The sequence below is a fragment of the Mus caroli genome, unplaced genomic scaffold, assembly GCF_978045245.1.
Source record: "Mus caroli unplaced genomic scaffold, Mus_caroli_1 scaffold_20, whole genome shotgun sequence".
NCBI classification, from domain to species: Eukaryota; Metazoa; Chordata; class Mammalia; order Rodentia; family Muridae; genus Mus; species Mus caroli.
In genome coordinates, this window is record NW_028227275.1 from 2,439,737 (window position 1) to 2,453,693 (window position 13,957).

Sequence of the window (13,957 nt, forward strand, 5' to 3'; positions counted from 1 at the left end):
AAATGTGTGACCTGTAGAGGGGTCAGATCTTATTTTTAGATTGGAAAAAAGAGAGAGGTGCGTGGTGGTTGGTCAATTTGTTAGTCCGGGCAGCTCTGGCCTGGCTCTTCCTAGGATGGAGTCTCTGAGTGGGTAGGACAAGGGGTGGAGCCTCACCCTTCAGAGTCTCGGGAGAAAAATCAGACAAGGAAGGGCATAGTGTCCTTGGCTTTGGTGGAATAAAGCTGGCCTTACAAGCCAGGCGTGGTGGCTCATCCCTGTAATCTCAGTACTTAGAAGGCTGAGGCAGGAGGATTGGTTTACTCAGAGGCATGCAGGACATTGAGACTGTCTTCTAAGTCAGGTTAACTTTTCTTTGGTGTTGTTTTTGCAGCTTAGGTGCAGACCCTTTATAGTTCTGCTTTGATGCTTCCATTCAGGTCACATGACCATGTGGGTTTAAAGATGGCCACTTTGTTTGGCTAGTCTTTGATTTTTTTTTTTTTTTAAACTCATGTCTTCATTAGGCCCTTACACTGGGGCCCCTGTGTGCCAGGCTCTGAAAGTCACTGGATAGAACGGCCCAGCTGAATTAGGGTCCTCAGGTTGCTCATGGGGCCCAATGGCTTACAGATAGGAACTTAGAGGATGCACACAGGGAATGGTTAGTCTGCAGTGTCTTCAGCTTGCCTTCAGGGAGAGTTCCAGGAAGAGTGGGGGTACAGCATATGACATCTCTTCACCGCACCCCTCTGCCTTTTAAACTATAGTATGAGGAAGGTCCAGTCCTAGAAAGTTAATTTTGTGGGTCAGCTCAAGTGGGTCAGAGTTTGTCCAGATGTTTGGTTAAAAATAATGCTCTTGGTGTTCCTATAAGGGTGATTTGAACGTCATTATTTAGCTGCCCAGAGTAAGCAGGTGACTCTGTTACACGGATGGGCCTGTTCTAGCCAACTGAAGGCTGAACAGGGCAAAGAGCTGACCCTTCTCTGAGCGGGAAGAAATCCCTCCTGCTTGCTTTTCAGCTGGGACATGTATTCTTTCTTTTCTTCCCTTTGGATTCCGATGGAAACATCAGCTCTTCTTGGGTTGTAAGCCCGTGTCCTTCAGACAGGAGCTACCCAGCCAGGGACTTGGGACTCATCAGGCTTTGTAATTGTGAGCCAAATCCTTGTAAGACATCTCTTGCTGCATGTGTTGAGTACCCTGCTTGTATCGTTTCCCTGGAGAACCCTGGTTTATGCAGTTCATAAGCAAAACCAGTGTTCCGAGCCCAGCGTCTTCTGGGAACGCTCACAGGGTATCTGTCGATCCCCATGAAAGGACCTTAATCAATCAGATGAGCATTTGCTCCCTCCTACACGGTGGTAGCTGCCTGCCAGCCCTCCCACAGGAGTGACCTGCGAACGAAGCAGAACTAGGGTACCAGCAGAACACGAGCAGGGAAGCTGGGCGGCCATTCTGCTCACGTGGGGAAACACAGAGACCCTCCTTCGAGCTTTTAGGAGACTTTCTTAGTACAAGTTTTTGTTACGTTCACCTGCCAGAGGGAGGGAAGGAGTCTCAGAGAGAGAAGAGCTAGGATGATCTCGGCACAGCATCCTCTAGTCTGGACTAGGTCTAGGGCCTCCGCTTGAGTCGGCGCCCTGGAGGGCTGCAGAGTCGTGCATACAGACCTGTTTTGTCCGGAGACCTTCCCTAGGCTGCTGGTCTCAGTCGTGGGAGAAAGAACGTGCCAAATCTCAATCCCTTAGGATTTGCACACTCTGGACGGCTATGGATCCTTGAAGAGCAGAAAGGACACTGGATTGTTCTTATGAGGCCTTCAGGAAAGATCTAAGAGGGAGGGAGGGAGGAAAAGAGAAGACGGAGGGGCAGGGGAGAGGAAGGGGGAAGGCTAAATCTCAGAGGATCGTGGACAGGAAATTGTCCAGTTTTATTTTAGAGGCGTTTTGCATAAAATGTGTAACCCTGGTGAGTTCCAGAAGCCTCTTAAATAAATGATGCTCCCATGTACAATGACCTCATTTGACATGGAGACACAGCGTGTAACTTCCTGCCTGGACAGGCTGCAGTGAATAATAACCCTATCAGGGGAAACCTGAGTGCCAGTACGACTCCCATCTGGGACAGCCGGGACTCAACCGCGGCCCTGTAGAACGTGTAGCTGGCCTGGCCATCTTTCTCATTTGTGGACCAAGTCTCTTGGCAGATTTTCCTGGCAGATTGCAAAGGGCCAAGGAGCTGAGTAGTTGGGGTAAACAGCCACTTCTGTGGGCTCCCCGGAGAGCCGTTCAGTCGCCCACACCTCCTGAGTGGATCTCACAATTCCAGAAGGGCTTTAAAATTTAGCTTCCCACCAGGCAGTTTTAGATCCTGGAGGAGTAAGTGGGGTTAGCATGCTGCAGGTTTGCACACATTTCAGGACACCGAGGGCCCTCCTACAGAATGCTCATGTTCAGTTAAACAGAGACCAGGGCCAGGAGAGCGCAGAAGAAGGCTGGCTGGCTGGAGAAGGGGTTGAGTCACTACTTCAGCAACTGAAACCTGCTACAGAGTGAGAAGACCTCTCTGTTGTGCTCAGGGAGTGCAGAGCCCAGTGCAGAGGCTTGGTGTGTCTGTACCAACTCTGCATAGTCAGAGGCAGACTGCAATGCCTGGTAGCAGTGCCAGTGTTACTGGTGGTTAGGGTTTCCAAGCTCTGGTGTCTCATGCGAGAAAGAAAGGCAGAGTCACAAAGCAGCCAGAAAGCTTTACTCAAAATAAAACATTTAAAAGGAATATACTCTTAAGATTGGCTGTATATATCCATGCCCAAATGAAGATGCATTTGATCACTAGGAGGTAGTTTTCATGGTTTCATCTATTGTACTGACAGATGAAGCCTTATGCCTGTTTCTCCACTCTGCCTGTCCCTTCCCATAAGGCATTTGGTTTTTAAACCATATACACAACCCAACTAGGCATAGCCATAAGATGATAAATGCAGGAATGTCTCTGAATGTTCACTCTGAGGACATAGTTAGCATTATTTATTGTGCATGTACCCCAAACTAGTCCAGGTCGGGTTGGCCTTCCTACTTGCTCTGCCCAGACATAAGCAACTGAATTGACTCTTAAGTTTGATGGTCTTTAGGGCGAAAACTTATTCCATTGCTGCAAGCACAGTATATGTGCTGCTCAGCGCAATGTGCAGGCCTCTGTTGCTAACATGTTGCTAGGTGCGCTGTTCAGAGAGGAGTATGTGTGCAGATGAAGGATCTAGGCTGTCAAGTGTGTGCATGTGTGTGCATGCACACACATAGCCCAAACTGAGTGGAGTCCCAGGTGGCTAAACTACCCCCTATGCCTGCCTCCCAGTAGAGAGGAGCTCACACAGGAATAGTGACTCCAAAGTAGCAGCTCCAAAGGCAGAGAAACCCTGGGCTCACTGAGATCTGGGCCAAGGAGTTTGTATGAGCGTGGTTCTAAGTATCTGAGCCCAGGCTCTCCTGCCAGAGATGAAGCTGTCTAGGATTTTGAAGGCCTAGGCAGTTCTATTCCATCTCTTCCTGTCCCTAGGGGTGCATGAGTGGTTCCCAGATCCTCCTGGAAAAATAGAAATATTGGTACAGAGTCAGCTGACCCCTGCAGTGCTTTGAAGAGTCACTTCCCACAGTTCTCCATTGTGGCTCCATAGGAGCTCACTGGCGGCCACAAAGCTCCTTGGTCTCTTGGCTAATGTGACAATGGGGGGGCTGGAACAAACAAATGGGGGAGGGGGAGCTGGGGCACTCCTCATTCAAACCATTACAGTTACATGCTTGACACGACCCAGACCTGTGACACCGCCCAGACTTCATGTCATCATGGTGGCTCCTTCTTTCTGGAGTGGGGTGCACACCTTCACCTCTGTTTTTTTTCTGTGTATCTTCTCACAGTTGCAGTGGGGGCCCCTGTGGAAATGGGTCACAGGCATTGCTGTGAAACCAAGCCAGCCCCTCAATGTGTGCATGGCCTCTGCCATTTGGGGCAGACTCCATTATCCTGGGCATGTCTTTTTGTTGTTGTTTTAGAGACAATCTCTCTTATTATGTAGCTCCAGATGTCCTAGGACTAGCTCTGTCGACCAGGCTGGCATTAAATTCACAGAGATTCACCTGTCTCTGTCTCTTTCGTGCTAAAATGAAAGGTATGCACTGCCACACCCGGTCTATGTCTGATTTTAAACAAAGAGTGTATTTTTAATTATGTGTGTATATGTGTGTGTGTGTGTATATATATATATATATATGTGTGTGTGTGTGTGTGTATGTGTGTGTGATATGTATATATGTGTGTGTGTGTCTGTGTCTGTGTGTCTGTGCATGTGACTACCATGCCCAGCAGTAGCAAAACAGGACCTAAGATCTGCTGGGGTTACAGTGACAGGTGGCTGTGAGCTGCTGTAGGTGCAGGGAGTGAAACTCCCATGCACTGTAAGAGCAGCAAATGCTTTTTCCTGTGAACCATCTCCCCAGGACCCCAGAGGTGTCCTTTCAATGTTAGGCTCTGAGAGGAAGAGACCGTCTTGCTAATCGTCAGCCACACACTAACCCAGGTTTTATCTCCCAGGACTCATGCCCTTGAGTACAGTTTCCATGTAAAGACTTTGTGGGGCTGAGAACTTGCTATAGTAGGTAAGGTGCATGTTGTACACGTGAGGATCTAAATTTGGATCTCTAGAAGCCCTGTAAAAACCAGACATGGCAGCTATGCCTATAGCCCCACTACTAGGGAGGGGGGAGAGGCAGATGCAGAGCTCCAGATTCAGTGAGAGCCTGCCTCACAAAGGAGAGGTGGAGGGCAGTGAAAGAGGACACCTGAAGCTGGCTTCCCACCTCTGTGCATTACATATACATGCAAACACACACGTGTACCATACACACATACACATACATACACACATCACACATACATGCAAACATACACATACCACATATACATACACACATGCAAACATGCATAAACAACACACACATACATACATACACACATACCACACACACATACATCAACACACATTTCACACACATACACACACCACACACATGCACACCACACACACACCACATACACACATATCACACACACACACACAAATATACACACATACCACACATACACACACACACCACACATACAAATACACACACATTCATACCACACACACACACATACACACCACACACACAAATATACACACATTCACCACACACATATACACACACATTCACCACACACATATACACACCACACACACATTCACATACATACATACACACATACACACAAACACCACACACACAAATAAACACACATACACACCACACACACACATATACACACCACACACACATACACATACAGACACACACACCCACACACATACACACACATACGGTTTCCCTCTGACTCAGTCCTGCTTAGGATGTCAAGGGGTGAGGAGTTAGGTGAAGCTGACTCTAGGCATCTGTTCTCCCAGGAGGCCCTTGGTGCTAGAAGCCCAGAAAAGGCTTGCCTGGCACGGGAGTTGTCCTTTGGCAGGGGAGCCCAGCCCTGCTTTACTTTGGATTTAAGTAAATGAGGATCAGCAGATTCAGCATCCCTGTGGTACTTCACATGTCTGACCCATCCTATTTCACTAGGGCACCTTTACCTTTCAGCTGACTGTGTGCTGAGGGTGTATGGTCTGACCTGGGGAGGAGGAGGGCACAGGTACTTGCAGCTGTTTCACAGGGAACAGAGGAAGATCGTTCATGCCTAAGCCACTGTCATCTAAGGGCAGCTCAGCCTATTTGCCCCATGGTCCAGGCTAATGTGCACCATCGTTGCTTGCCTATGTAGTTGGCCGTAGCTGGGGGTATAAGGCAGTAGGGAAGGGGCACCCCATCACTGGTGCAGGGCATGGGTGTGGGTTTTGAAGCCAGTCATCCTGAGGCGGTTATGGTCCTAGAGAGGCACATGGAACATCAAGAATGAAGACTTCCCTTTGCCTATCTGGTTGGTACAGCTCATTTGGATGTTATCAATGACACTGGAGTTGTGATTGCCACTGGGAACTCCAGGCAATACGTTATCTGATGCTGTCCCTCCCAGGGGGTGAAGAGATGGTGCCTAAAACCAGAGGAGGAGGTTTTGTCAAAGGGCCAGGCCTCTCCCCTGTAATGCCAGCACTCCAGGTAGGAGAGTTGGTGTGATTTAAGGAACCTGATTTGACCTGTGTTGACATTGGATGTGTGAACATGTCTCTGCTTAGCTATGCATGTTCCTCGGAGTATTTTCTGTCCTAGACAACTGGGGTAGTTGGTCACTCTCTCTTTGGGCCTTGGTATCTTCCTGTTTGTGGTGGTTTGAGTGATAAATGTCCCTCATTCTTTTGGACATTTAAGCACTCGGTCCCCAGTTATAGTACTGGTTTGGGAGTGTTAGAAAGTATGACCTTGATGAAGTATGTTACTGGGAGAGGGCTTTGAGGTTTAAAAGCCTAGAGCCATTCCTGGTGTGCCCTTAATTTTATGCTTGTGGCTCAAGATGTGAGCCTTTCCTCTGCCCCCAAGGCCATTGCTCAGCCATTATGGACTCCAGCTCTCTGGAACTATAAGACAAGATAACCTCCTTTCTATAAGCTGCCCTGTTCATTGTGCTGGCTAGGGTTATGTCAACTTGACACAAGCTAGAGTCACTGGAGAAGAGCGAGCTTCCATTGAAGAACTGCCTCAGTAAGACCCGGCTACAGGCTAGCCTGTAGGATATTTTCTTGTGATCCTCCGACCTCTGCCTCCTTCAGCAAACCCTACCGGTGTGCACCACCACAACCGGCATGGCATTTTCGTAATTAGTGATTGCCGGAGGATGGTCACGCCCATTGTGGATGGTGCCATCCCTGCACTGGTGGTCCTGGATTCTATTAAAAAAAAAAAAAAGCAAGCTGAGCAAACCATGGAGAGCAAGGCAGTAAGCAGCACTCCTCCATGGCCTCTGCATCAGCTCCTGCCTCCAGGTTCCTTTGATGATGAACAGGAATGTAGAAGTTCTAAGACAATGAAACCCTTTGTCATCGCTGCAACAGCAACCCTGTAACTAAGACAGTTGTGGTGTTTTATCTCAGCAATAGAGAAGAAATTGAGACAGCACCTTTAGGGAAGGAGTTGTATGAAAGGCTCTCCCCTCTGCCCTTGGCTCCTAGCCGTCCCTCCTGTGAATATACGGTGTTAGGATACTTTCTGTCTGCGAAACTTCTGATATAGAGTGAGGGTAGGCGTGAAGGACTTTCTCCAAGCAGGCGTGGCATGGAAACAGATCTTCTGGTTTCCTTAGAAACAGCAGAAAAACAGCACATGGTGGCAGGAATGATTCGTGCTGCTAGCAGCCAAGAAAGCCCCAGGCACCAGGCACAGCCTATGCAGGAACAGCTCCTGCTCTGGCCCTGGGCTCTTGGATGCCCAAGGACACAGTTAGAGACCAAGGCTCATTTCTCTGAGTATGCGCAGAAAGGAGTGCCCTTGGGACCTTCAGGGCCTGGAGGGGAGGTGACTGGGACAGGTCACATGTCATGGGGCAGAAACACTCCTGCCTCTTGTCAGCCAAGGAAGAGGCCAGGTATTAGCAGATGGAGTTGCATACGGGAACCTAGGGGTATAACTGTTATTATAGTAAGAATATGTAGAAGCTGGGCTGTATCCATTGGAAGAGTGTTTGTCTCTCACACACAAAGTCCTGGTTTTGTTGTTAGCACCATGTCAAACAGATACAGTGACATACACACACTCAATCACAGAGCAGCACTCATAAGGTCGAGGCAGGATGCTTGACTACATAGCAAGGTCGAGGTCAGCCCAGGATCCATGAGACCCCCCTCTCCAAATAAAAAAACAAACAAGCAAATAAATAATAAAACAAAATACAATATGACGAACTACTGAAAGAATACAGGCCTTGGTTAAATCCTCTGTCTGACTGTCCATCCTCACTCTAGGAAATAAGGGACTCCATGGAGGTTTCTCCTGGGGGCCACTCTCACATGTCAGGCAGGTGGCAGGAGCTCAAGCGCTCTGGTGACATCAGGAAGGTTGTCACATCCTTGCTGGTTCACTAAGACTAGGATCTGCATGGCCTCTGTCAGAGGGCGTGCGACTCTTGTCAAAGGGAATGGGTCCACCTGTCCCCTCTCTGAGGTGGGTGCAGAGTGTTGGGACCTTTGTGACTCTGACTCCCAGCTGCTTGCATAACGAACCCCACCTTTATCCACGGTCCCCACCTTTATCCATGGTCCACACCCTGCCTCTTCCATGGCGCTTTTCAGTTCTGATCTGGACAAGCCACAAGAGCCAGGATTCCCCAGGAGTCCTGTGCACGTAGGGACTTCCAGAGCTCAGTATCAGATCATTAATCTCCACAGATGCCTATGAAGGGACTCCCCACCCGCCCCGAGCAAGCCAAACTAATTATTACTCAGATCCTCCCTTGGGTGTTTCAACCTCAAGACAAGGTGCGATGTCCTCCGAGCAGACCTGCCCAGGGAGTCCCAGGTCCCAGCTTCTGTCTCTGTCTTCCAGGCAGGCCTGGCCTCCCCCGAGAACTCGGAGCAGCTCATCATTGCCCTGGAGCCCGAGGCCGCCTCCATCTACTGCCGGAAGCTTCGGCTGCATCAGATGATTGAGCTCAGCAGCAAGGCGGTGGTCAATGGGTACAGCGCCAGTGACACAGTAGGAGCGGGGTTTGCACAGGGTACCTCTGCTCTCTCTCTCCCTCCCTCTGCTCCACCTTCCCAGCTCCCCAGGTGCTACTCAGCTTAGATGATGCTAAAGGCCCCCTCAGGCTGTGAGGGTTGGGATGCTCCACGGGAAGGGTGGGTCTTAAACCTCTCATTCCCTGGTGTTTCTATCTGGTCCCTAAGATAAACTAAGCATTGGCTACCCCAGCTTGTCACCCCTCGGGGACACCTCTCCAAGAACCTGAGGGTGGCCTGAGAGTGAGTCTCAGCCTCACGTTTTACTAGGCTCTGAGACTGCCCTGTATATTAACTGAGTTACTCTAATTTAATTTGCCTGCTATTAATTCCTCCATTAACACTGTCGACTTGGTCATGACTCACCCACTGGGCTGCAGGGTGTGATGAGCCCATCAGGTGCCTTACACACACAGACCTGTCCTGACCCGGGAGATGTACTCTTAGCTGCGGGAAGGAGCACCTGCTCAGTCTGACCCAGGATGGATATTTTAAGGAGCTTTGCCTTTTGAATAAGTCACTTACATAAATGGACTGTCTGGGTCCCCAAAACTGTTCGCTCCACTGTCTGCTCTGTTATTGGGTCTATCTAGGCCTCCCAGGGTTCTGGAGAGGTGATGTCATGGTCAGAGCACCACCGAAAGCTTGGGTACTAACAGAGAATACCAGAGGTGCTGCACTCCCCAGCTCTGAGTTCTGCTCAGCTCCTAGAAGAGGACCTAGTAGGGAGAAATGCGCCCTCTGCCCATGTCCACCCCCAAGTGGCCCTGGGATGCCCAGGCCTAGGCAAGGACAGGAAGAACACTAGTGAGTATTGCTTGGTCTAAGCTCGGATCTACCTTTTTCATGGTCCCCACATAGGAAGCCTGAGTCTGCTGTTGCCAAGACCCCAGGTGCAGGCTCACTCCCGAGCAGATGCACTTTCCACACCCGTGCGTGCAGTTTTCTGCAGGCCACTCCTCAGTCATCCTCACCAGGACAACTCCATCCCAGGAGACACCTTTTCCTTTTAATCCCTAGGTCTGGTCGCTAGTTGTGACCAGGAGGTGGCAAGAGCTATGCTTGTCCCCAGCTGCTGTGTCTGCTTGCCAGGGGCTATTTGCTAACTCCTTAGATCTTTTCTCCCAGACTGAATGCAGAGATTTCTCCTTAGGCCCAAGGGCTAGATTAGTCTCAAGAGTCCTTTGCAGAGGGATACCAGGGCCAGCCTTTCCTCTAGGGAACTTGTGTTATCATTTCAAACACACAAAGACTCATCTTTTTCCACAGTCTGTTTTGAAAGAAGGCCAAACTTGTACCTTACAAGCTATCTCTCGGCTCATAAGCAGAGATTCCTATCAGGCTCTATCGACTCCACGACAGCTTTTACATACAGTGTAAGAATGGCCCTCTGCTTTCGGGAAGCATCTGCTGATATCGAGCGAGAGCCTTCCTCGGGAGTTTGCTTTTGGGTTTCCTTGCCTCTAATCTGCCCCGTCACCCAGTGGCTTGCTGCTCCCGTCACATCTGTCCCCTCACTGTTGACCTTATTGCCTTGGAGGGGCAGCAAGAGTGGGGCTTAGGTGTGAGCTTACATTGCCATTGGACTGGCTCTCCCCAGGGTGGGGAGCCGGGGGACCTCAGGGGAGCACTGTTTCAGCACATCTGCCATGCCATGGGTCCTTCATGATCACAAAAGCTACTACAGAGGGATGGAGCTGGCAGACACTGAGCATCCACAGTTAGGGTGCACAGGGAACAATATTTTACTCTTGATAGGTTTTAATGGGGTCCATAAAAGAGACATTTGTCCAATCTTGGACTTAATCTACCTGAAAAGCTGGGATAGTTCTTTGGGAAGTGAAAAGATGTTTTGTCGGCTTGCTCAGCTTTTTTTTTTTTTTTTTTAATGAATGCCATTTTGTGACTATCTAAATTGTTTTAGCGAGCTAGATTCCTGCAAGGTTTGAGACATTGTTTCCTGTTGTAACTGTGGTGCCTAGGATCTGACCTCAGCCTCCTTGCATGCTAGGGAAGTATTCAGTCTCCAATAGACTTCACCTGCCCCCTGTGTGGGAAGCAGGAGCGAACCCTGGGTTTGGGGATCCCTCCCGCCGTGTCCCTTTGACCACTTCAGCCCAGGCTCTGAAGAACCTGGAACAAGCTTGGTGTTTGCTGGTCCTAATCATGAGAGAAGTTGGTTTTGCACACAGTCTGTTTCTTACAGAAAGAGGCTAGAAGGTGTGTGGGGGGGTGCTGTTGGATAATCACTAAGGAGGGACTCTCGGGCATCTCAGAAGCAGGGTAGCTCAGGGGTATCAAGAACGCAATGATGGGGAGAGGGAAGGCAGATGAGGCAGCCAAGCCTTCCTCTGTCACCCCAGGGCTGCTCTAATAAAACATTCATCAGAGTTATCATTTCCTGACCACTAGGTCTCATAGTAGGTGTTCTGCCTCTGGTGTCACCTACTGTGTGTGTGTCACTCCAGGTATTTCGTAGACAAGTAGGGTGCATTGGGGAAGCAGGAGTCTAGACCAGCTAGTGATATCCCCATGTTATAGATCAAGAGACTGAAGCCTAAAGGGCTAAAGTGGCTGGCCCCCAAAGCCCACTTGGCTGTGGCCTGCTGCTTTTCTGAGCCCATGGCTCTGTTTTTTCAAATTTAGGAAATTTAGATCTTAAAAGTAGCGAAGGTCTTTGGTCCGAGGATTCATATTTCCAAACAAGAAACCAGGGATTTCCAAGTCTTTTGGCTTCAGCCAACTTTCCTCAGCTGAGGATGAGACAGTTACCTGAGCCCCATTGTCCTCTAGATGGTCCAGTCACTGGGCACACACACAGAGGCTTCCCCTGGCTCCCCTAGGCTCAGATGTTACCTTGTGGGCCAAGCGCCACCATGTGGCAGAAGCGCACATTGTCCTCAACAGCTGCAGGGAAGGGCTCTCAATCCTTTTACCCTAGAGATTCCCATGAGGAAGATGTGTCCAGCATTCCAAAGCACCATGACGTGAAATGGTTTAACCCAGGGCACCACGGGCTGCTGGGAAACTGGCCCATTTCATTAACCCACTCCCCAGAAGAAAGCCGCCAGAGCCAAGAATCTCGTCAGGGCTTCTTCACAGCTGGGCATGGGCAAAGATGAGGGTTTCTTTCCCTGGAAGGACTGGCTTTCTGGTGTTTGATGCCATGTTCATTAATCCCCTTGGCCCAAGTGTCAGTAAACATTCCATCCCCGAACTCGCCACGCCATTGTCTCCAATAGCTTTCAGATGACTGCCTGCTTCTTCATGCTTCCTTATGCTTGGTCCTTTTTATTTCTCTCTCTCCGCTGGCCACTAGCTAAGGAACACGTGCGGCGCAACCGGCAGAGTCGGACCTTTCTGGTGGAGAATGTCATAGGAGAAATCTGGTCTGAGCTGGAGGAAGGTAAGTGTCTACGGATGTCCTTTCCCTCCACTTACCATTATTCCTCTTCACCGTTGGCACAAGTGCTTTCATATTCGTTACGCTTGCTCTTTGGGAAGATACTCGGTGGCTGGGTGCTTTAAAGGCCACTGGCTCAGGGACTGCCCTGCTGGGAGCCGCAATTTTGTATGTCAGAAAGCCACAGAGATATAGTCTTCCCAAGGAAGATAAGGCTCCCCCATTCTGGAGGGAGTCTCGTGTTAACTGCATGCCACGGGACATGGTGGGGACACAGCCCCGTGTGCAATGACTATTTGGTCTTCTAGAGTCTCTCACCCAGCTGCTGTTTCATGCATGGCTTAGCCTTCCTTCTCAGATGAGTGTGATTGGATTCTCTAGTTATCATCAATTTGCTACGCTGCTAATTAACAGTGCCCACCATGCAGATGAGCTGTTGTCGATGATGCTTCCTGAGCCAGGTTATCATTCGCCAGCTTGTTTGAGGGGGAACAGACACGGGGGTGTATTTTAAGGTTGCTGACTTCTGTGCCAGGGGACAAGTACGTGGTTGTTGACAGCGGCGGAGGCACAGTAGACCTGACTGTCCATCAGATACGGTTACCAGAGGGGCACCTCAAGGAGCTGTACAAAGCAACAGGTGAGCCTCTGCCTTGCTGCACAGCCCCTCCCCAACCCCAACCCCTCTAGTTCACCCACTTCAGATTTCTCTCAGCATTGCAAGCATATGGACTGTGGGTGGTAGAGGGCCCTTCCATCTGTTTACAGTTGGAAAGCAAAATTTATCTAAATGTCTTCCAAGCCTCTGCTTGAGTAGGGCCATCAAACTGGATAGTGGCTCTGTTTCTGAAGCTTTACCAGGATTTCCCCGTAGCTTGGCGTCACCTCTGACTGAATCTAAGGCCAGTTTTCGGCACCTGGAATAAGATCACCAAAATAAGGATTGTGCCTTTTCCCCTTGGGAGGGGAGGTCTGCTGAGGCAAGGCCATCCATAGACTGCACAGGGCCTGAGGTCCGCCAATTCTCCAGACATCACCTGTGGGTTTCCTGAGAGGGAATATTGTGATCTTTGAATTTAGTTATCTGTATTGATTTTATTTATAAAGAAAAAGATTTAAACAGATAGGTTGCTGCAGAGGAAAATAAAATCCGCAGAATAAGATCCCAAGGGTTTTGAGTGTGAGTGGGCTTGGTAGTTGTCTGCGTGCCAAGGGTGCCGCAGTGTGCTTCAGAGAACACAGGGAAGGCCTGCGTTTCAGTGCTTGGCCTTAGTCATCACGGGCTTCTTTGTCCTCACTCAGGTGGACCATACGGATCCCTGGGAGTGGATTATGAATTTGAAAAACTGCTTTGTAAAATATTTGGAGAGGATTTTATCGAACAGTTCAAGATCAAACGCCCGGCAGCCTGGGTTGACCTAATGATCGCCTTTGAGTCTCGCAAAAGAGCCGCTGCACCAGATCGAACCAATCCCCTGAATATCACTCTGCCCTTCTCCTTCATTGACTACTACAAGAAGTTCCGGGGCCACAGTGTGGAGCATGCATTGAGGAAGAGCAAGTAAGTTGGCTTGCCCCGAGTTCTCACCCTATGCACGGTGTGCTCTTAAGCGAGCGAGCGACTCAAGTTATCCATGCCTCGGTTTTACGTTTGCTATGGAAATAAGACTAATAATTCTGCTTACCTCAAAGGGTTGTTGTGGGACTAACATGAGTTCCCATCTGTTAGGCATTTAGCATAGTACCCAGTCACAAAAAGCTTGGTCTCTGTGTTAGCTGGTATGGTCACTGAGACAATAATAGCTTTATGAAAGCAGCATGTTTTG

The 13,957-nt window shown here is 49.5% G+C and overlaps 1 protein-coding gene across 2 annotated transcripts in view; it reads left to right on the forward strand.

The window, feature by feature from the left end:
- The window catches only part of Hspa12a (heat shock protein family A (Hsp70) member 12A), a 148,882-nt gene that overhangs the window by 126,196 nt on the left and 8,729 nt on the right, over positions 1 to 13,957 (forward strand). For both annotated transcript variants that reach the window (XM_029472581.2, XM_021151657.3), the window contains 4 exons: positions 8,556 to 8,727; positions 12,048 to 12,134; positions 12,667 to 12,771; positions 13,434 to 13,692. In XM_029472581.2, the coding sequence (XP_029328441.1) occupies positions 8,556 to 8,727; positions 12,048 to 12,134; positions 12,667 to 12,771; positions 13,434 to 13,692 (623 nt within the window). The remainder of the gene's footprint in view (positions 1 to 8,555; positions 8,728 to 12,047; positions 12,135 to 12,666; positions 12,772 to 13,433; positions 13,693 to 13,957) is intronic.